This window comes from Bombina bombina, chromosome 3 (assembly GCF_027579735.1).
Source record: "Bombina bombina isolate aBomBom1 chromosome 3, aBomBom1.pri, whole genome shotgun sequence".
NCBI classification, from domain to species: domain Eukaryota; kingdom Metazoa; phylum Chordata; class Amphibia; order Anura; family Bombinatoridae; genus Bombina; species Bombina bombina.
Window position 1 is genome coordinate 612758211 of NC_069501.1, and position 23903 is coordinate 612782113.

The following is a 23903-nucleotide window of genomic DNA, read 5'->3' on the forward strand; positions in this document are numbered from 1 at the left end:
CCCTTTTAGGTTAACCAGGTTGTTCTGCAAATCAGGGAGATGTGGGGAAGCATGAAGAAGTTGCTGATAAAATATGGAATTTTCTTAACTTATTAATGGTTCAGATGACTAAATGGTGTATCAGTAATCTAGCAGTAATCTGTTATTATTGCTGTATTGATGTTTCTTTTTGTTTGTATTATTTTACTCCCTCTTCCTCGATATACCCACCCGTAGATCACTCACCTTTAGGTCCTGTATTTCCAATCTGGCCCATCACTCCAATGATACCTGGTACACCACGTGGTCCATGGTGTCCATGTGGCCCCTGTTCACCAGGGGGTCCTGGGGGTCCAGGAGGTCCAGGAGGTCCCATGACACCAGCTCCCCCCAGTGCAGCTCGCTGAGCACTAACTGCCACCGAAGCAAGTTGTTCTGTTTAAGGCAAATGGGAGTGTCATGTATGGCTCAGCAAAACCCAAATGAAACATTACTGCTCTGAACACACTTAGTAATTCACTTTTATGTACTCAACTGGACTTTTACTGCTCTGCACAGATGGCTGTTTATTGCTCTGATTACAATTTGAATTCTACTTTTCTGCACACAACTAGCAATTTACTGCTTTGCACACAATTGGCTGTTATGCATACTTCTCTGATTCTGCAGACAAATGGCAGTTTTTGTTACTGCACCAGATGTATGAATCCTGCTCTGTACAGAATGTACATTTCTCTATGCACAACTGAATTTTCATGGTATTCAGAAATCTCTCAATTTACTACTAAGCACACAGCTTATTGTTCATTACCCACATGACTGGCTGCTCACTGCTTTACTCATGGCTGGGTGCTTTATGCTCTCATTCTCACCTTGCAGCATTTTTAGAACCACTTCCACTATGTGCTGATCTCCAGCATCACGCCCCTAATGGAGAGAGGAGAGTTAAAGAAAAGAAAAAAAGCTTGCAAGAAAATATTTATTCTAGCCATAAAAGCATGCTTGCTTGTCCTAGATTTTACATACAGGCACTCCTTGCCGTCCAGGCATCCCAGGGACACCCCTCTCTCCATTGAGTCCTCTTGGTCCCGGTGGTCCTGCAAGCCCTTGGATACCCGGTTGCCCTGGGTCACCTGTTGGTCCACTGTACCCCATCTCTCCATGAACACCTTGCTGTGAGAAGACACAATAAGGCAGACATATTCTTCAATCATTTTAAAAATACATTATTTTACAGACAAAGGAAGTAAAATATAAAATGAGATCAATATGCAAATCTCTCAGTTTGACTCCATCCCTATTCACACAAAAACAAAGCTTGAATGGGCTTAAGACATCACAGCATACAGTTCTTCATTTAACGAGACGTACCTCATCTTTTAACGGAAGTTTCATTTTTATTTAATTCTAGTTGCAAATAGTTAAGAACTTTTTCCACCAATTTTAAAATCGTGTTACATTTTCTCACTCTTTGCGAATGACAAAATTAATTGAATAGACTATCAAGTTATTAACACCCATCAAGCTCTGCAAAATTAATAGAGGACTTTCATCGTAAGAATAAAATAATCTGTTTTGATGTTTTAATAAGGTAATTGCCTTTAACTCATTCATATACTTCCTATCTCTTAGTTCTTCCTATTAATGTCTTAAATCTTGTAAATTGATATAAAGATAGGGAATATTTTTGCAATGTAAATTTCCATGTATCTTCAAAGCACCAAAATATGCCTAGAAATGCTTGTAGGCAAATACTCACTTGTCCTTTAGGACCTGGTTCACCTGATTCACCCTAAAAGGAAAACAAACATTTAGGTCAACTCCTCCCAATTGTCCATCTGGGGAGAAAGTATAATTCTAACCACAGTTTAGCACAAAATGTATCATCTTTCAAAATGCTGTGAATTGTGAGTACTTTAGCCTCTCACCTTTTCTCCTGACTCTCCAGCCAATCCTTCAACTCCAGGATCCCCCTATAATGAAACATATCATTCTAAGTTATTTACTGTAGTTGTTGATATACACACACATTTACATACACATACAAAAGGACACAAATATATAAACATGCATACATTTATATGACCATAAAAAATAAATACAAAACACAAATAATTTGGAGTTTAATATACACCATATACAGGCAGTTGCTGCTATTAAGGACAGTTCCTATGGTAATGAGAAACCGTTCTGTCCCTTGTAGCCCTATACCTGTCCCCTTTATAGAGGAAACCCCACTCTCATACAGACCCCACTCTCAAACAATATATATTGCTATTCTCCATTGGTATTTTTTTCCCTAAAAAAGGAAAGTAGTTTGTTGTAGACATGCATCATTCACCATAAATCATACAACTGACTTCAAGGGGCCGATTTACTATGGCCTGTTTCGGCACGAGCCTTCAGGCTCGCCCCAGAAACAGGAGTTAAGAGGAAGCGGTCTTAAGACCGCTGCTCCTTAACTGGTCTGCCTGCTCTGAGCGGCAAACAGCAATCAACCCGATTTAATACGATCGGGTTGATTGACACCCCCTTCTAGCGGCCGATTGGCAGTGAATCTGCAGGGGGCGGCATTGCTCAAGCAGTTCACAAGAACTGCTTGTGCAATGATAAATGGCATTCATCGATGTCTGTGGGACATGATCGGCTGAGCGGATCATGTCGGACAGATCGATGATAAATCGGCCCTTATGTATGTTTATTATTAGTCATGTACAAATGAGCCTTTATGTACAGACTTGTGCAGCAACTTACACCTAGATGGGCTTCCTACAAAATACATAGAGACAAGTATCTTAGCTATTTACATACAAGAATAATATACCTATCAGATGCACTATTTTTTTATTTTACATATATAATGTGACAGAAAGTGTACTTACCAGCTCACCCTTAGATCCAACCTTTCCTGGGAATCCCTAGGTATAAAAAGTAAAGAATAGTTAGTTTTATTTTTTTATCAATAATTCACAAGGCTCCACTGGACAACACTCACATAAAAAGTCCACCACCTTCTGCGAAATAGAAAATTTGGTCCTAATTTACATATACCTAATTGACATGTCTTATTTACATGTACCTAATTTATGTCTTATTTACATGTACCTAATTTATGTCTTATTTACATGTATCTAATTTATGTCTTATTTGCATGTACCTAATTTATGTCTTATTTACATGTACCTAATTTAAGTCTTATTTACATGTACCTAATTTACGTCTTATTTACATGTATCTAATTTACGTCTTATTTACATGTATCTAATTTATGTCTTATTTACATGTACCTAATTTACGTCTTATTTACATGTACCTAATTTACGTCTTATTTACATGTACCTAATTTATGTCTTATTTACATGTACCTAATTTACGTCTTATTTACATGTACCTAATTTACGTCTTATTTACATGTACCTAATTGACATGTCTTATTTACATGTATCTAATTTATGTCTTATTTACATGTACCTAATTTATGTCTTATTTACATGTACCTAATTTACGTCTTATTTACATGTACCTAATTTACGTCTTATTTACATGTACCTAATTGACATGTCTTATTTACATGTATCTAATTTATGTCTTATTTACATGTACCTAATTTACGTCTTATTTACATGTACCTAATTTAAGTCTTATTTACATGTACCTAATTTACGTCTTATTTACATGTATCTAATTTACGTCTTATTTACATGTATCTAATTTATGTCTTATTTACATGTACCTAATTTACGTCTTATTTACATGTACCTAATTTACGTCTTATTTACATGTACCTAATTTATGTCTTATTTACATGTACCTAATTTACGTCTTATTTACATGTACCTAATTTACGTCTTATTTACATGTACCTAATTGACATGTCTTATTTACATGTATCTAATTTATGTCTTATTTACATGTACCTAATTTATGTCTTATTTACATGTACCTAATTTACGTCTTATTTACATGTACCTAATTTACGTCTTATTTACATGTACCTAATTGACATGTCTTATTTACATGTATCTAATTTATGTCTTATTTACATGTACCTAATTTACGTCTTATTTACATGTATCTAATTTACGTCTTATTTACATGTACCTAATTTACGTCTTATTTACATGTATCTAATTTATGTCTTATTTACATGTACCTAATTTATGTCTTATTTACATGTACCTAATTTACGTCTTATTTACATGTATCTAATTTATGTCTTATTTACATGTACCTAATTTATGTCTTATTTACATGTACCTAATTTATGTCTTATTTACATGTATCTAATTTATGTCTTATTTACATGTACCTAATTTATGTCTTATTTACATGTACCTAATTTACGTCTTATTTACATGTATCTAATTTATGTCTTATTTACATGTACCTAATTTATGTCTTATTTACATGTACCTAATTTATGTCTTATTTACATGTACCTAATTGACATGTCTTATTTACATGTACCTAATTTACGTCTTATTTACATGTACCTAATTGACATGTCTTATTTACATGTATCTAATTTATGTCTTATTTACATGTACCTAATTTATGTCTTATTTACATGTACCTAATTTATGTCTTATTTACATGTACCTAATTTACGTCTTATTTACATGTATCTAATTTATGTCTTATTTACATGTACCTAATTTACGTCTTATTTACATGTACCTAATTTAAGTCTTATTTACATGTACCTAATTTATGTCTTATTTACATGTACCTAATTTATGTCTTATTTACATGTATCTAATTTATGTCTTATTTGCATGTACCTAATTTATGTCTTATTTACATGTACCTAATTTAAGTCTTATTTACATGTACCTAATTTACGTCTTATTTACATGTATCTAATTTACGTCTTATTTACATGTATCTAATTTATGTCTTATTTACATGTACCTAATTTACGTCTTATTTACATGTACCTAATTTACGTCTTATTTACATGTACCTAATTTATGTCTTATTTACATGTACCTAATTTACGTCTTATTTACATGTACCTAATTTACGTCTTATTTACATGTACCTAATTGACATGTCTTATTTACATGTATCTAATTTATGTCTTATTTACATGTACCTAATTTATGTCTTATTTACATGTACCTAATTTACGTCTTATTTACATGTACCTAATTTACGTCTTATTTACATGTACCTAATTGACATGTCTTATTTACATGTATCTAATTTATGTCTTATTTACATGTACCTAATTTACGTCTTATTTACATGTACCTAATTTAAGTCTTATTTACATGTACCTAATTTACGTCTTATTTACATGTATCTAATTTACGTCTTATTTACATGTATCTAATTTATGTCTTATTTACATGTACCTAATTTACGTCTTATTTACATGTACCTAATTTACGTCTTATTTACATGTACCTAATTTATGTCTTATTTACATGTACCTAATTTACGTCTTATTTACATGTACCTAATTTACGTCTTATTTACATGTACCTAATTGACATGTCTTATTTACATGTATCTAATTTATGTCTTATTTACATGTACCTAATTTATGTCTTATTTACATGTACCTAATTTACGTCTTATTTACATGTACCTAATTTACGTCTTATTTACATGTACCTAATTGACATGTCTTATTTACATGTATCTAATTTATGTCTTATTTACATGTACCTAATTTACGTCTTATTTACATGTATCTAATTTACGTCTTATTTACATGTACCTAATTTACGTCTTATTTACATGTATCTAATTTATGTCTTATTTACATGTACCTAATTTATGTCTTATTTACATGTACCTAATTTACGTCTTATTTACATGTATCTAATTTATGTCTTATTTACATGTACCTAATTTATGTCTTATTTACATGTACCTAATTTATGTCTTATTTACATGTATCTAATTTATGTCTTATTTACATGTACCTAATTTATGTCTTATTTACATGTACCTAATTTACGTCTTATTTACATGTATCTAATTTATGTCTTATTTACATGTACCTAATTTATGTCTTATTTACATGTACCTAATTTATGTCTTATTTACATGTACCTAATTGACATGTCTTATTTACATGTACCTAATTTACGTCTTATTTACATGTACCTAATTGACATGTCTTATTTACATGTATCTAATTTATGTCTTATTTACATGTACCTAATTTATGTCTTATTTACATGTACCTAATTTATGTCTTATTTACATGTACCTAATTTACGTCTTATTTACATGTATCTAATTTATGTCTTATTTACATGTACCTAATTTATGTCTTATTTACATGTACCTAATTGACATGTCTTATTTACATGTATCTAATTTATGTCTTATTTACATGTACCTAATTTATGTCTTATTTACATGTACCTAATTTATGTCTTATTTACATGTACCTAATTTACGTCTTATTTACATGTATCTAATTTATGTCTTATTTACATGTACCTAATTTATGTCTTATTTACATGTACCTAATTTATGTCTTATTTACATGTACCTAATTTATGTCTTATTTACATGTACCTAATTGACATGTCTTATTTACATGTACCTAATTTACGTCTTATTTACATGTACCTAATTGACATGTCTTATTTACATGTACCTAATTTATATCTTATTTACATGTACCTAATTTACGTCTTATTTACATGTACCTAATTTATATCTTATTTACATGTACCTAATTTACGTCTTATTTACATGTATCTAATTTATGTCTTATTTACATGTACCTAATTTACATGTCTTATTTACATGTATCTAATTTACGTCTTAATTACATGTATCTAATTTACATGTCTTATTAACATGTCTTAATTTACATCTTACTTATATGTACCTAATTTAAATGTCTTATTTACATGTACCTAGTTTAGATGTCTTATTTACATGTATCTAATTTATGTCTTATTTACATGTACCTAATTTACGTCTTATTTACATGTACCTAATTTACGTCTTATTTACATGTATCTAATTTACATCTTATTTACATCTACCTAATTGCCATGTCTTATTTACATGTATCTAATTTACGTCTTATTTACATGTATCTAATTTCTGTCTTATTTACATGTACCTAAATTACGTCTTATTTACATGTACCTAATTGACATGTCTTATTTACATGTATCTAATTTATGTCTTATTTACATGTATCTAATTTACGTCTTATTTACATGTATCTAATTTACATGTTTTATTAACATGTCTTAATTTACGTCTTACTTATATGTACCTAATTTAAATGTCTTATTTACATGTACCTAGTTTAGATGTCTTATTTTACATGTATCTAATTTAAATGTCTTATTTACATGTATCTAATTTACATGTTTTATTAACATGTCTTAATTTATGTCTTACTTATATGTACCTAATTTAAATGTCTTATTTACATGTACCTAGTTTAGATGTCTTATTTACATGTATCTAATTTACATGTTTTATTAACATGTCTTAAAGGACCAGTCAACACATTAGATTTGCATAATCAACAAATGCAAGATAACAAGACAATGCAATAGCACTTAGTCTGAACTTCAAATAAGCAGTAGATTTTTTTATAACAATTTTCAAAGTTATGTATATTTCCACTCCCCTTGTACCATGTCTTATTTACATGTATCTAATTTACGTCTTATTTACATGTACCTAGTTTAGATGTCTTATTTACATGTATCTAATTTACATGTTTTATAAACATGTCTTAATTTACGTCTTACTTATATGTACCTAGTTTAGATGTCTTATTTACATGTACCTCGTTTAGATGTCTTATTTACATGTATCTAATTTACGTCTTATTTACATGTATCTAATTTACATGTCTTATTAACATCTTAATTTACGTCTTACTTATATGTACCTAATTTACATTTCTTATTTACATGTACCTAATTTACATTTCTTATTTACATGTACCTAGTTTAAATGTCTTATTTACATGTATCTACATGGTGTTCAACTTATGAGGTCATCACAAACTAGGAAATGTCCTTGTTATTATTAAAAAGCTGTTGCTTGATACGGTTTGCAGTAAATATCCTTTCATAGATGGCACCATGGAGAGCATAACAGTAGCCACCAAACTCTCTTCAAGTTACCTTGTCTCCTTTCAATCCCGGTATCCCTTGGGGCCCTGGAATTCCTGGAGGTCCCTGCTCGCCCTTTGAACCCTGCAAAAATAACAGCAAACAAGTTTTATATGATATTGTAAACATAGATAGACAGATAGATAGACAAACAGATAGTCAGGACAGACAGAAAAGAGAGAGATGAAGAGAGATAGATAGGTAGATAGATAATATATAGATAGATAGTTAGATAGATGATAGATAAATGATAGAGAGATAGAGAGATTAATAGATAGAGAGATAGATGGTAGATAGTCATATATATGTATGTGTGTATGTATATATATATATATATATATATATATATATATATATATATATATATATATATATATATATAAATAAAATATATATATATATAACATGCAGAATATATCTTTGTGCTGAACACAAATATATAGTATACTCACTACTTTCCCTTGCAGCCCAATTGGTCCAACTGCTCCTCTTTCTCCTCTGTCCCCCTTAAAATAAAATAAAACACTCATCAATAAGTGTAAAATGTTTTTACAGTTTAAAAAATAATAATAATCTTTATTCCTCATTACCTAATTGGACATCAACTCAGATGTAATCCCCATAAAATTATTTAATAAAGGGAAATACAAATTGTAGTATTAATTATTTGTTTTGCCTGTTTTTGACGTAAAATACTCCTAAACACAGTGCTTTTTTTACGCTCTTCATAGTGAAAGGATTGCTTTCAACATTCTTCAATAATAGTAAAATGAATCTAACTCAGTAACATTCTGCACAGTGATTTGTTAGCTTAGAGAACAAGCTCATTTGAATATTTAGTTATCTGACTACACCAAAGGAAACTTTGAAAATTTTGTATGGCAAAACCTCTGTAACCATCTTTATACTTCTAGATGAAACTACAAATATAATCAATTGTGAAATACAAAGTAACTACCAATCTGTGGAATGAATAGTAATTCCTTAATTATGTTTGAGGTCTTTGTTCCCAAATGAAAATTACATCTAATATATAATCCTTTTTACCAATTCCCATTTATGAAGATATGTTTGATTTGTGCCTGGGAAGGACCCTCTAAGGATCTTATACAACATAGAGAGATGCGCCTTCTTTATATCAGAGTTTTAACATATATTCTCAAATGGTCTAAGAGGACAAATAATGTCCTTCTTATGGGGGCTATCAAGTATAGCATGTCGGATTTGAAAATATGAAAACCAGCTAAGGAATGGCGATCCCAGATCATCTTGTAGTATTAACCTTTCTTTAACCTGGGTTTGGTCAGTTAGTAGAAATAAGGGCAGATTTCTGTATAGTATATTTTCTGTATCAATTTGAAAGAAGTTTGATTAAAAAAGAGGCGGTGGCCTAGTAATGGAGTAAGGGGTGATACTATTGTAATAAGTTCATTGGGATATTTGATTAGGGTATCCCATACATCCAGTGTAGCCCTAATTAACGTATTATCTTTAAGTTTTGGTGGTCTAGTTGACCTAGGGATCCAAAAAACATATCTCATCTTATGGAGATTTGCTTTGATGGTGAGTTATGGTTCCATGCAATGATGCATGTAAGGTGTGCTGCTTTATGGTAATGTATTAGGTTGGGCATATTTAGGCCTCCATCCTCTTTGCTTAGATAAAGGGTATTACGCACTACTCTCGTTTTTTTGTATGACCAGATAAAGGATTATAACATTCTTTGTTGGGTCGTTAAATATTGATGCGGTAGAGAGATTAGTAATGTCTGGAATACATATAGGTATTTGGGGATAATCATCATTTTAATTGTGTTAATGCGTCCTATACAGGATAAGTGGTTTTGTTTGTGCCAACCTTCTAACAAGTTGAATACGTCAGATTGGAGTTTTACATAATTATTTTGGTATAAATCTCTGGGATTTCGGATATATTCAATCCTAGATATCTGATAGATTTAGTAATTGGAAAGGCAGTGTTCTGAAATATATATTCTGTTCTATGTGCTATTGCTGTGTCTATGTTGATGGGTATAAGCCATGATTTTCCCATATTTATAGAGAAGTTAGATACTTTTTTATATTCTTCAAGTGTCTTTACTAATGCTGGCAGGGAGGATGCAGATGATTGTAAAGTGAAAATAATATCATTTGCAAACAAAAGGCATTTTTTAGTTATATTTCCATAGGAAACACCCTTTATGACTTGATTATTTCTGACCTGGAATGCTAATATTTCAACTGTTGTAGGCAAATAATAAAGGGGATAATGGACGTCCTTGGCGAGTACCATTGGATATGTTGAAAGATTGGGAGATGGTGTTAATAATTTTGATTTTGGCTTGGGGACTGTTATATAATGCCTGTATTCTTGATATAAATTTGTTTGATATTCCGAATTTAGACAGAGTCGACCACATAAAATGCCAGTCGACTCTGTCAAATGCCTTTTTCAGCGTCCATTGAAAGAAGGATTGGGGGCTATTTTGATCAGTGGCTGTTTGAAGGGCATGGATCACTCTTATGGTGTTATCTTTAGCCTCCCGGCCTCTTACAAATCCTACTTGATCAGGATGAACTAATTGTGGGAGAAGTGTATTTAGTCGATTCGTCAGAATTTTTGCATAGATTTTAATGTCCACATTTATGAGAGATTGGTCTGTAATTACTAACTTTGTCCTTGGGCTTGTCAGGTTTAGGCATAACTGTGATCATAGCTTCTAGAAGTGGTTGTGAGAAGGCATTACCTTGATCTATGGATTGAAATAGAGCATGTAGATGTGGGCTAATGTGACTACGGAGCAACTGATAAAATATGACGGTAAGTCCCTCAGGGCCTGGGGATTTCCCTGTCAGAAGTGATTTGATTGTGTTTAATACCTCTTGCAATGTGATTGATGCATCTAATATGTGTAAGTCCTCCTCCTGGACCATTGGAACATTAATGGATGAAAGATAAGAATCTATCTCTATATGTCTTTCTTCTTCATTCGGATGAGTTAAATTATATAATGAGGAGTAATAGGAGACAAAGTTATTGGCTATATCTTCATTTGTAGTGTATGATTTCCCTATATGATGTGTTATAGTCTGAATATATGAGTGAAGTCTTTGTTTCTTAAGAGACCTAGCTAGCATTCATCCTGCCTTATTGTTCTCAGCATAAAAGTTTGCTTTTGATGTGAGGGCTCGCATTTGGGCATTCTCTATGAGAAATTTGTTTAAGTTGTCTCTGGCGTAAGATCTTCTAACTTTTGGGAGGATTTTGAGTCTTGCTAATGAATTTGCTCTACAGACAGAAGTGTATTAGTTAAGGATGCAAATAAGGAAGACCATTGCTTGTTTATCTTGGAAGTAAGTTGAATAATGATTCCTCTGATGTAGCACTTATATGCTTCCCAATTGTTTATGACATTGGTATCTACTGGGTCATTAATATCTAAGTACTCTTCTGTTTTCTTAATAAGTTGTTCCAAAACAGTGGTGTCTGTAAGGATATGTTCATTGAGCCTCCAATTAAATCTGTTTTTGGGTTTAGTCAACCATTTGAAGGTTGTCATTACCAAGCTAGGATCGGACCATGAAGTGTGTAAGATATTTGAGTCTATCAGATTTGTTAAGAATGTCTTGTCACATAATATATAGTCTAATCTGATGTAGGAGTGCTGTGGATGAGAAAATAATGTATAGTCCTTCCGAGTGGAATGTACCATTCTCCAAGTGTCAAATACAGTCAGGGAGCTTAGTATTGCATTATTATTTTTTATTTGGGTGTGGCGGAGGTAAGATTTACCCACGGAAGTATCCAAAACTGGATCAGAGGGATAATTGAAGTCTCCACCTAGTATTGTCGGACCTTTTGAAATATCTAATAATTTATTGGCAACAATGCGAAAAAAGGAGGGAAGAGGTTTTACTGGAGCATATACCTGTATATTAACAATCGTAATAGGTTTGCCATAATAGAGGCCTACAAGGATCAATACTATACCATCATTGTTAAAAAAAATTCTGCAATAGGACAAATGGGCTATTACGTTTAAACAGGATGCATACTCCATTATTTCGAGTTGGGCCTGAGCTAAAGTAATGTTGATTGAAGTACTTAGAGGATAATTTGGGTTCATTCGTTTTCTTGAAATGAGTTTCCTGGATAAGAATACTATCTAGTTGTTTTTTTATGAAAATCATGTAGTGCTATGGATCATTTCTCAGCTGGAAAAAATTTTTTACATTCTGGGTAGCTATGCGTATAGGTCCATCATATGTGTGTTTTGTCAATGCGGTGAAGTATGAAAAAGGATCCAATCAAAGGTCTAAAATTGTATTTGGGTATATGATGAAGTTTGGATAGGGGTATATAAAGGGGATATAGTACTGTTTTGTAGCTGGTATATAACAGTACAAATTATTGCAGTAGCTAAACTAGTACTATTTAAAAGTGTGGTATTAAAATGGGGAACTTTTTAACAGGTCGGTCTCACCTAATCTTTTAGTTTATGGCGAATGTGTTCTGTGTGTCGGATGTTTTGGTAGTGTTCCTATTTTGCTTCGTTATTCAATATCTGTGGCAGTATATATAGAAACACTTTAACAGCATGTTAATTAACCTAATATTTTGCCTAAATGCAATTGAAAACAACAAAGTAGATACTATAACCTTTATACGTATCTAAGAAAGCCATTTTTCAAACTAGATTAATAATTTTGGTGCACAGAAACATGAGCAGATATAATAAACTAAATTGTCCTTCATGTGTTCCAGGTTGCTATAATGAAAACATAGTATTATCTTAAAAAGTACCCAACTAACATAAAAAATGTCAGGTACAATTAGTCGGGTAAGAACAAAGTAAACACAGTTTCGTATAAACTAGTAAGAAACAGCATGGTTCTTTTCACAGTGGAAAGGTAACCTCCATCAGTATTACTTATGAGCAGTTAAAGACATTCATACATTCAAGAGTGTTCATCTTGCTAACCGGGTATCAAGACCTGTAAGCAAGAAAAGGTTAAGCTAAACAAAGTTGCATGTTTACAGTTAAACCTCATGGTGGGTCAGTCTCAGAGTTTGCGGCATATGTTTGTCTTCTCTTATTCAACCTGGGCGCAGCTTCAACCCAAACTCGTCTTTGAGGCTTGGAGGAGTCTTGGTTCATAGTTTGCTTGGATGCTGTTGAGGTATTGTTTGCTTCAAGAGGTGAAATGTTCAGTGCCTTACAGAATTGAGTAATGTTCTTGACAGTGTCACATTCAAACTTCTTTCCTGATTTTGTGACAATTACAGATGTAGGAAAACCCCAACAATATGGGATCTTCAAGGAGCGTAGGTGCGAGGTCAAGATGAAGAAATCTCTTCTCTTTTGTAGGGTCCTCAAGGACAGATCCTGGAAAATCTGGATTCGGGCCTCTTGAAATAGAAATGCTTGTTGTTTTCTGGCGAAAGAGTATATTAATTCTCTACGTTGATACTGTTGAAATCGGACTATTATGTCCCTGGGTAGTTGTGTATCCAATGGTTTTGGACGTAATGAGTGGTAAACTCTATCTAGAGTGATCTCAGTAATAGTGGAATTATTGACTCTTGCCATTTCTGCAAAAAGATCTTGTAAATATTGTTGAATTTCTGAGGGTTGTATCGTTTCTGGTATACCTCTGAATCGTAAATTTCCTCGCCTAGACCTATTCTCCAGGTCATCTAGTTTGTCTTCCAAGTCGTTAATGTGGCGATCTTGAGTTTTTATCTTAGAGCTGAGACCTGTAACGTTTTGTGAAATAATACATTTGTGCTCTTCTAGAGAGTCTACTCTGCTCATTAATTCTGTGATATCTTTCCTTAATTCTGCACATTCCTCTTTTATGCACATTTTCACTTAGTCTATAAGTGATTTCATCACCTTCTATGTTATTGGATGGTCTGTTAGAGGTGTAGGAGATGAAAGAGAGGGACTCCTCGAGGTGTTGCCATGCGTGTAAGAACGCTCATCAATTGATGGGCTTGAAGCTTCAGGGTTTTCCTTATTCTTAGCTTTATCGGCTTGTTTAAAGAAGGTGCTTACTGCACTTTGTTCCTTATGTGGCTGACTTTGAGATTTATCTCCTTTTGCAGACTTTCTCTGTGATATTTTGAGTAGGAGATATATGTAATAGTAGTGTCCTTTTAATTTAAACAGTTAGGCAAACTTACAGCTTTAAATGTTTTTCTTGCTGTAATAGAAACTATTCTAATACAATCCTATGGAATGGTTTAAGTTTAAAAGGGTCCCAATGGGTGTGATGGTACTTAAATACCTTATATGCAGATCATTGCTCTGTACAGGATATCTACAGGCCTCCGTATATGGTATGTGAAGTTATAGGCCTCCGTATATATTACGTGAGTGTGTGTGTTATGCAGCTTATCTATGGGCCTAGTAGATATAGCAGGTTGGTATATGGGCTCAGTCACTTTTCAGCGGTGATATCAGTGCTATATAGTTGTAGTGCCATGTGTGTTACCGGGTCACTCAGTACTTGCTATTTACTTAGCGTGCCCTTCACATTTTACAAAGTTTTAGGCCTAGGGTATTGCGCCCCACCTCAGCTATTTGTCGGGGCTTTAGTGTCTCTCCCCCTGCAGTTTCTCAACAGGTTCTGTGATCCATCCGACACTACCTCAGTTATTTGCCACAATGTTCTCTGGCTGTGGTTCACTGTTGAATCAGCTCCTCACGCTGTCCGGTAAAGCTCCGATGTTGCGGGAGTGTGGCAGAGGCTTTCACAGCTGCGAGATCATAGGCCACGATCTCTCCCCATACGTGTGTATCAGATCTGCATCGGATCTCACATTGATCGTGTTCCTATATAACTCCGGGTACATAGGAGACTTCTAATCAGCTTAACCGGCTTCATCCAAAGTGTTTTAAGGCATGTTGACCGACCTGACTTAAGGAGCATTACTGAGATGCGACCATCATGGTCGGTTGCTCTCTCCGCCCCCTTAACATTGTTATTTTGTGTACATTCTGAAATATTATGCTTAATTTCTGATATATCCTAAGGCTACAAAAATATGTCAATTTTGCATTCCCAAGAAGCTTATTCAAAACTTTAGAATTTCAAATGTCTGCTGTTTTAATTAGCTTACTAGTAAAATGGGCAACAAAAATGGGCTTATCTTCCTTTAAAGGTACAATAAAGTCTAAATAAATTTTTCAGGATTCAGATATAGCATGCCGTTTTAAACAACTTTATAATTTATTTCTATTATCAAATTTGCTTTGTTCTGTTGTTATCCTTCATTGTTTCATTTAGGCTCTTAACCAGGGGTCAAGTCCTACAAAGAAAAGTCTGGGAACTCACCAAGACGTCTACCCCCTCACAATAAATATTGCTTCATACACAGACACACAAACTTAAACACACACTTTGGTTAATTAAACCAAATTAAATCCAATGAAGGGTTGCCCTGTTGCCTTTGGGCCTGAGACTCCGCCTCTGTCACAAAGTCTCACCCACTTAAGGTGCAATAGTCCTATTTCTGCTGAGGGGAGCTAAATAACACCAGAGCAAGTGACACAGAAATGTAAGCACCATGTGTTCCACACAGTGCAGGGTGATCACACAGCAAGACCACTGACAGGCTTGAATTTAGTTTATTGTAGGAAGTGTTACTGCCCATTACTAGACGATCTCACTATCCCTCTAACCTGACTGCTCCAGCTCATCCCATCAGCAGCAGAAGTGTTTACTTGAGCGTTTATGTTCTCTTTCCAGGGGGAACTTAGTTCCCCCTGCAAAAATAGTGCAGGAACTCTGTTCCCATGCATTCTCGCTCGACTTGACCCCTGCTCTTAACCCATAAGTTCTCACAAATAGAATCAACATCTTATTGTTTTTGTCTGATATTTATAATAAACTGTTTAAAACTATAAATGTAAAGCCCCCTCAGAAAGTTATTTAGTGATTGATTGACCTTAGCTGGAAACATATAATCATTGAATGAAAATAACGTTGACTTACCTTTAGACCCCCAATACCTCTTGGACCAACTTCTCCAGGTGGGCCCCTCTCACCCTAAAACACAGAAAAATAGAGCAATATATAAACCATTAAGAAACAGTTAAAGCAAAAGAAAAAAAAACATAGCAGAAGATCTATGTACAACTGGGTAGTTCAAAAGCTTTTTTTCTATTGTTGTTAACAATAATCATACAAGAGGGGAAAAAACATACACAACAGGGATGGAAAGCTACATTTTTATTTAAAGACAGACATATTTTAATATGATCTGATCACACAGTTAGCCAATAAAATAATACACAGAGTGTATTTCTATGCTGATGACACTCAGATCTTCCTCTCCACCCCTGCTCTCTCTCTCCCACTGTCCTTTCTCATGTCAGTGACTGCTTCTTCCTTGATGGCCTCTCACCACCTAAATATTAACATGTCCAAGACAGAGCTCCTTCCCCCCTCTAGCTCTACTCCGATCTCTAATTTTTCTATCACTGTCAATGGCATCAGTAGCTCCCTCATCACCCCAAGTCCGCTGCCTGGGAGTTACACTGAAATCTGTCCTTAATCCCCCACAACCAATTGCCTTCTTCATCCTGCCACAACCACCTACATAATATTTCCACAATTCGTCCATTTCTGAGTGTTGACACCACAAACCAAAGTATACACTCCCTTGTAATTTCATGACTTGACTACTGCAATAATCTACTAACTGGCCTTCATCTCTCCCCCTTCAAATCATCCCAAATGCCTCAGACAGGCTAATCCCCTTTTCCTGCCGCTCTATGTCTGCTGCATCTCTCTGTGAGTCCCTTTACTGGCTACCCATTAACAGCAAAATTAAATTTAAAATTCTCACCCTGACCTACAAAGCCCTTACCAACACCGTTCCACACTATCTGTCCTAATTAATAAATAAATATACTCCAGCCGCCCCCTAAGATCCAACAATAACCCTCTCCTTGCATCTTCTATCATCAACCCCCAATGCTAGACTGCAGGACTTCTCTCATGCTGCACCTACCCATTGGAGCACACTTCCTTGCGCTGTCAGACTTTCCCCTAATCTGCCTTCTTTCGAACACTCCCTAAAGATATTTGTGTTTAGGAAAGAGTAACACCCAACTCATTAAATAATTAATTAATTCCACCTACCTAAAAATTGCACTCATCCAACTCTGGGGTAGGTCTGTCCGACATGATACGTTGTAGCGTATCATGTCTGACAGACATCACTGAATGCCGACAGCATACGTTGTCCGCATTTATCATTACACAAGCAGTTAATCAGAACTGCTTGTGCAATGCCGCCCCCTGTAAGCAGATTGAAGACCTCAGCCTTAGAGGCAGCGAACAAGTTATGGTCTTTAGACCGCTGCTTTATAACTGCTGTTTCCGGCAAGCCTGAAGGCTCGCGCGGAAACAAGGGGAACATTTGGCCCTTGTTAAATCAACCCAAAGTATTAAAATCATTATCACCATTGAAGTCCTCCCCTCCTGTTTCTCACCCTCCTACCCTTCTAGATTGTAAGTTCCTATAGGAATAGGGCCCTAAATTCCTCCTGTATGTATTTGTAAAATTAATTCTTTTCTCTTAAAAGTATTGTATCATTGTTTTACTTATATCAATACCCATGGACAGTAATATTGAATATGTCAACACTTTATAAATAAATAATAATAATAATAAAATAAAATCTGCAATAAATTCCAGATCTTAGTGCATTTTTAATTTTTTTATAAACAGCGCACTGCACAGTAATGCAAGTTTGTCCAAATCCATTACATTTTAATTAGATATTACATATACCGTTTATTCAAAATTTTATTTCTACAGGGAAAATTTGTAGAACTTGGAAGAAAATTGGTTTTGTTTAATTACTTTTAGAGATAATTAATGTACATTTATTTGTATATACAGAGGTTAATAGAGTTTGAGGTTGAGTAAATCATATCTAATGTCTGATATTTTGATGATGCTAAAATGAACTTCTATCATTAAACATTTTTGGTGAGTAATTCAGGATCATTGCCAAAACTTTGTAAAGGAAATTTGTATTTATTTGTCTATTTAAAAAAAAAAAGGTTTATTTCTGCATCTCTTACTAAAGTTTTTATACCATGAACATCAACAATATGGGCCAGATTACAAGTGGCACGCTATTGTTAGATATATCAAGTTGATTACAAGTTGAAAGTAAATACATTTGCTCAATTGCAAATTAACCATGCATCGGGTTTGCACAAGTGAAGACTTAGGGGCCTATTTATCAAGCCGTCAACCGCAAATACGCTGGAATTCCGCAGCGTAATTGTGGAGAGACAGATTCCCCTTATTTATCAAACCCTACAGACCGGCAAAAGTAGAAATCTGTGACGTAAAATACGATCTGCCGGTCAAAGTCCGACACAGATCGATGCTTACGTCATTACAGATGTTCTGAATGCAAATTCAGCACTATCTGACTACTTTTGTAAGTTAACAAATGTCTACCAGGTACATAAGGCACTATTCCGGCCCAGCGTACCTGGTTTTCAATCCGCCGCCCTGGAGGCGGCGGATGCCATAGGAATCAATGGGAGTCTGAAAGCAGCGAAAGCTTATGTTCGCTGCTGCCCGATATCCCAGTTATTCCTATGGGAGAATAAAGTTACGTTTACACCTAACACCCTAACATGTACCCCGAGTCTAAACACCCCTAATCTGCCGACCCCGACACCACCGCCACTTACATTATACTTATTAACCCCTAAGCTGACACCCCCAACACTGCCGCCACCTACATTATACTTATTAACCACTAAGCTGCCACCCCCAACACCGCCGCCACCTACATTATACTTATTAACCCCTAAACTGCCACCCCCAACACCGCCGCCACCTACATTATGTTATGAACCCCTAATCTGCCCCCCCACACACCGCCGCCACCTACATTATGTTATTAACCAATAATCTGCCCCCCTACACTGCTGCCACCTACTTTATGTTATTAACCCCTAATCTGGCGTCCCCAACGTCGCCGCCACTATATTAAATTTATTAACCCCTAAACCTAAGTCTAACCCTAACACCCCCTAACTTAAATCTAATTTAAATAAATATAAATAAAATTACTATCATTAACTAAATTATTCCTTTTTAAAACTAAATACTTACCTATAAAATAAACCCTAAGATAGCTACAATATAAATAATAGTTACATTGTATGTAGCTTAGGGTTTATTTTTATTTTACAGGCAAGTTTGTATTTATTTTAACTAGGTAGAATAGTTATTAAATAGCTATTAACTATTTAATAACTACCTAGTTAAAATAAATACAAAAGTACCTGTAAAATAAAACCTAACCTAAGTTACAATAACACCTAACACTACACTACAATTAAATAAATTACATACAATTAACTAAATTATATACAATTCTCTAAAGTACAAAAAACAAACACTAAATTACAGAAAATAATAAACAAATTACAGAAATTTAAACTAATTACACCTAATCTAAGAGCCCTATTAAAATAAAAAAAAGCCCTCAAAATAAAAAAAAACCCTAGCCTAAACTAAACTACCAATAGCCCTTAAAAGGGCCTTTTTGCGGGGCATTGCCCCAAATTAGTCAGCTCTTTTACCTGTATAAAAAAATACAAACAACCCCCCCAACAGTAAAACCCACCACCCACACAACCAACCCCCCCAAAAAATACTAACTAAAAAAACCTAAGCTCCCCATTGCCCTGAAAAGGGCAATTGGATGGGCATTGCCCTTAAAAGGGCAGTTAGCTCTTTTGCAGGCCCAAAGCCCTAACCTAAAAATAAAACCCACCCAATACACCCTTAAAAAACATAATTTATGCTTACCTGATAAATTTATTTCTCTTGTAGTGTATCCAGTCCACGGATCATCCATTACTTGTGGGATATTCTCCTTCCCAACAGGAAGTTGCAAGAGGATCACCCACAGCAGAGCTGCTATATAGCTCCTCCCCTCACTGCCATATCCAGTCATTCGACCGAAACAAGCAGAGAAAGGAGAAACCATAGGGTGCAGTGGTGACTGTAGTTTAATTAAAATTTAGACCTGCCTGAAAAGGACAGGGCGGGCCGTGGACTGGATACACTACAAGAGAAATAAATTTATTAGGTAAGCATAAATTATGTTTTCTCTTGTTAAGTGTATCCAGTCCACGGATCATCCATTACTTGTGGGATACCAATACCAAAGCTAAAGTACACGGATGATGGGAGGGACATGGCAGGAACTTAAACGGAAGGAACCACTGCCTGTAGAACCTTTCTCCCAAAAACAGCCTCCGAAGAAGCAAAAGTATCAAATTTGTAAAATTTGGAAAAAGTATGAAGCGAAGACCAAGTTGCAGCCTTGCAAATCTGTTCAACAGAGGCCTCATTTTTAAAGGCCCAGGTGGAAGCCACAGCTCTAGTAGAATGAGCTGTAATCCTTTCAGGAGGCTGCTGTCCAGCAGTGTCATAGGCTAAACGGATTATACTCCGAAGCCAAAAAGAAAGAGAGGTTGCCGAGGCCTTTTGACCTCTCCTCTGTCCAGAGTAAACAACAAACAGTTTAGATGTTTGGCGAAAATCTTTAGTAGCCTGTAAGTAAAACTTCAAGGCACGGACTACGTCTAGATTATTATATCTTCTTTGAAGAAGGATTAGGACATAATGATGGAACAACAATCTCTTGATTTATATTCTTGTTAGAAACCACCTTAGGTAAAAACCCAGGTTTTGTACGCAGAACAACTTTATCTGAATGAAAGATCAGATAAGGAGAATCACAATGTAAGGCAGATAACTCCGAGACTCTTCGAGCCGAGGAAATAGCCATCAGAAAAAGAACTTTCCATGAAAGAAGTTTGATATCAATAGAATGAAGGGGTTCAAACGGAACCCCTTGAAGAACTTTAAGAACCAAGTTTAAGCTCCATGGAGGAGCAACAGGTTTAAACACAGGCTTAATTCTAACTAAAGCCTGACAAAATGCCTGAACGTCTGGAACTTCTGCCAGACGCTTAAGTAAAAGAATAGACAGAGCAGAAATCTGTCCCTTTAAAGAACTAGCTGATAATCCTTTGTCCAAACCCTCTTGGAGGAAGGACAATATCCTAGGAATCCTAACCCTACTCCATGAGTAATTCTTGGATTCACACCAATGAAGATATTTACGCCATATCTTGTGGTAAATTTTCCTGGTGACAGGCTTTCGTGCCTGTATTAAGGTATCAATTACTGACTCGGAGAAGCCACGCTTTGATAGGATCAAGCGTTCAATCTCCATGCAGTCAGTCTCAGGGAAAGTAGATTCGGATGATTGAAAGGACCTTGTATTAGAAGGTCTTGTCTCAGAGGCAGAGTCCATGGGGGAAAGGATGACATGTCCACTAGGTCTGCATACCAGGTCCTGCGTGGCCACGCAGGCGCTATCAATATCACTGATGCTCTTTCCTGTTTGATTTTGGCAATCAGACGAGGGAGCAGAGGAAACGGTGGAAACACATAAGCCAGGTTGAAGAACCAAGGCGCTGCTAGGGCATCTATCAGTGCCGCTTCTGGGTCCCTGGACCTGGATCCATAACAAGGAAGCTTGGCGTTCTGGCGAGCCGCCATGAGATCCAATTCTGGTTTGCCCCAACGGAGAACCAATTGAGCAAACACCTCCGGATGGAGTTCCCATTCCCCCGGATGAAAAGTCTGACGACTTAGAAAATCCGCCTCCCAGTTCTCTACACCTGAGATATGGATCGCTGAAAGGTGGCAAGAGTGAGTCTCTGCCCAGCGAATTATCTTGGAGACTTCTGACATCGCTAGGGAACTCCTGGTTCCCCCTTGATGGTTGATGTAAGCCACAGTCGTGATGTTGTCCGACTGAAATCTGATGAACCTCAGTGTTGCTAGCTGAGGCCAAGCTAGAAGAGCATTGAATATTGCTCTTAACTCCAGAATATTTATTGGGAGGAGTTTCTCCTCCTGAGTCCATGAACCCTGAGCTTTCAGGGAGTTCCAGACTGCACCCCAACCTAGAAGGCTGGCATCTGTTGTTATATTTGTCCAATCTGGTCTGCGAAAGGTCATACCCTTGGACAGATGGGTCCGAGATAACCACCAGAGAAGAGAATCTCTGGTTTCCTGATCCAGATTTAGTAGAGGGGACAAATCTGTGTAATCCCCATTCCACTGACTGAGCATGCATAATTACAGCGGTCTGAGATGCAGGCGGGTGAATGTCCATCGCCGCTACCATTAAGCCGATTACTTCCATGCACTGAGCCACCGTGGGGCGAGGAATGGAGTGAAGAACACGGCAAGCATTTAGAAGTTTTGACAACCTGGACTCCGTCAGGTAAATTTTCATTTCTACAGAATCTATTAGAGTCCCTAGGAAGGAAACCCTTGTGAGAGGAGATAGAGAACTCTTTTCTTCGTTCACTTTCCACCCATGCGACCTCAGGAATGCCAGAACTATTTCTGTATGAGAATTGGCAATTTGAAAGCTTGACGCCTGTATCAGGATGTTGTCCAGGTAAGGAGCCACCGCTATGCCTCGCGGTCTTAGGACCGCCAGAAGTGAGCCCAGAACCTTTGTAAAAATTCTTGGGGCTGTAGCCAACCCAAATGGAAGAGCTACAAATTGGTAATGCCTGTCTAGAAAGGCAAACCTCAGGAACTGATGATGATTCTTGTGAATCGGTATGTGAAGGTAGGCATCCTTTAAGTCCACTGTGGTCATGTACTGACCCTCTTGGATCATGGGTAAAACGGTTCGAATAGTTTCCATCTTGAATGATGGAACTCTGAGGAATTTGTTTAGGATCTTTAAATCCAAAATTGGTCTGAAGGTTCCCTCTTTTTTGGGAACCACAAACAGATTTGAATAAAACCCCTGTCCTTGTTCCGTCCGTGGAACTGGATGGATCCCTCCCATTACAAGGAGATCTTGTACTCAACTGAGGAATGCCTCTTTCTTTATCTGGTTTGCAGATAATCTTGAAAGGTGAAATCTCCCTTGTGGAGGAGAAGCTTTGAAGTCCAGAAGATATCCCTGAGATATGATCTCCAACGCCCAGGGATCCTGAACATCTCTTGCCCACGCCTGGGCGAAGAGAGAGAGTCTGCCCCCTACTAGATCCGTTGTCGGATAGGGGGCCGCTCCTTCATGCTGTCTTAGAGGCAGCAGAAAGCTTTCTGGCCTGCTTGCCCTTGTTCCAGGACTGGTTAGGTTTCCAGGCCTGCTTGGATTGAGCAAAAGTTCCCTCTTCTTTTGAAGCAGAGGAAGTTGATGCTGCACCTGCCTTGAAATTTCGAAAGGCACGAAAATTAGACTGTTTAGCCTTTGATTTGGCCCTGTCCTGAGGAAGGGTATGACCCTTACCTCCAGTAATGTCAGCAATAATTTCTTTCAAACCAGGCCCGAATAAGGTCTGCCCCTTGAAAGGAATGTTGAGTAATTTAGACTTTGAAGTCACATCAGCTGACCAGGATTTGAGCCACAGCGCCCTACGCGCCTGGATGGCGAATCCGGAATTCTTAGCCGTTAGTTTAGTCAAATGAACAATGGCATCAGAAACAAATGAGTTAGCTAGCATAAGAGTTCTAAGCTTGTCAACAATTTCAGTCAATGAAGCTGTATGGATGGCCTCTTCCAGGGCCTCAAACCAGAATGCCGCCGCAGCAGTGACAGGCGCAATGCATGCAAGGGGCTGTAAAATAAAACCTTGTTGAATAAACATTTTCTTAAGGTAACCCTCTAATTTTTTATCCATTGGATCTGAAAAAGCACAACTGTCCTCAACCGGG

The 23903-nt window shown here is 36.0% G+C and overlaps 1 protein-coding gene across 1 annotated transcript in view; it reads right to left on the reverse strand.

The window, feature by feature from the left end:
- Positions 1 to 23903, reverse strand: part of COL9A2 (collagen type IX alpha 2 chain) — a 109082-nt gene that overhangs the window by 4971 nt on the left and 80208 nt on the right. The window contains exons 22-30 of the mRNA XM_053707221.1: positions 16091 to 16144; positions 8543 to 8596; positions 8103 to 8174; positions 2862 to 2897; positions 1908 to 1952; positions 1739 to 1771; positions 1006 to 1152; positions 852 to 906; positions 226 to 414 (exon numbers count right to left, since the gene is read on the reverse strand). Of these exons, the coding sequence (XP_053563196.1) occupies positions 226 to 414; positions 852 to 906; positions 1006 to 1152; positions 1739 to 1771; positions 1908 to 1952; positions 2862 to 2897; positions 8103 to 8174; positions 8543 to 8596; positions 16091 to 16144 (685 nt within the window). The remainder of the gene's footprint in view (positions 1 to 225; positions 415 to 851; positions 907 to 1005; positions 1153 to 1738; positions 1772 to 1907; positions 1953 to 2861; positions 2898 to 8102; positions 8175 to 8542; positions 8597 to 16090; positions 16145 to 23903) is intronic.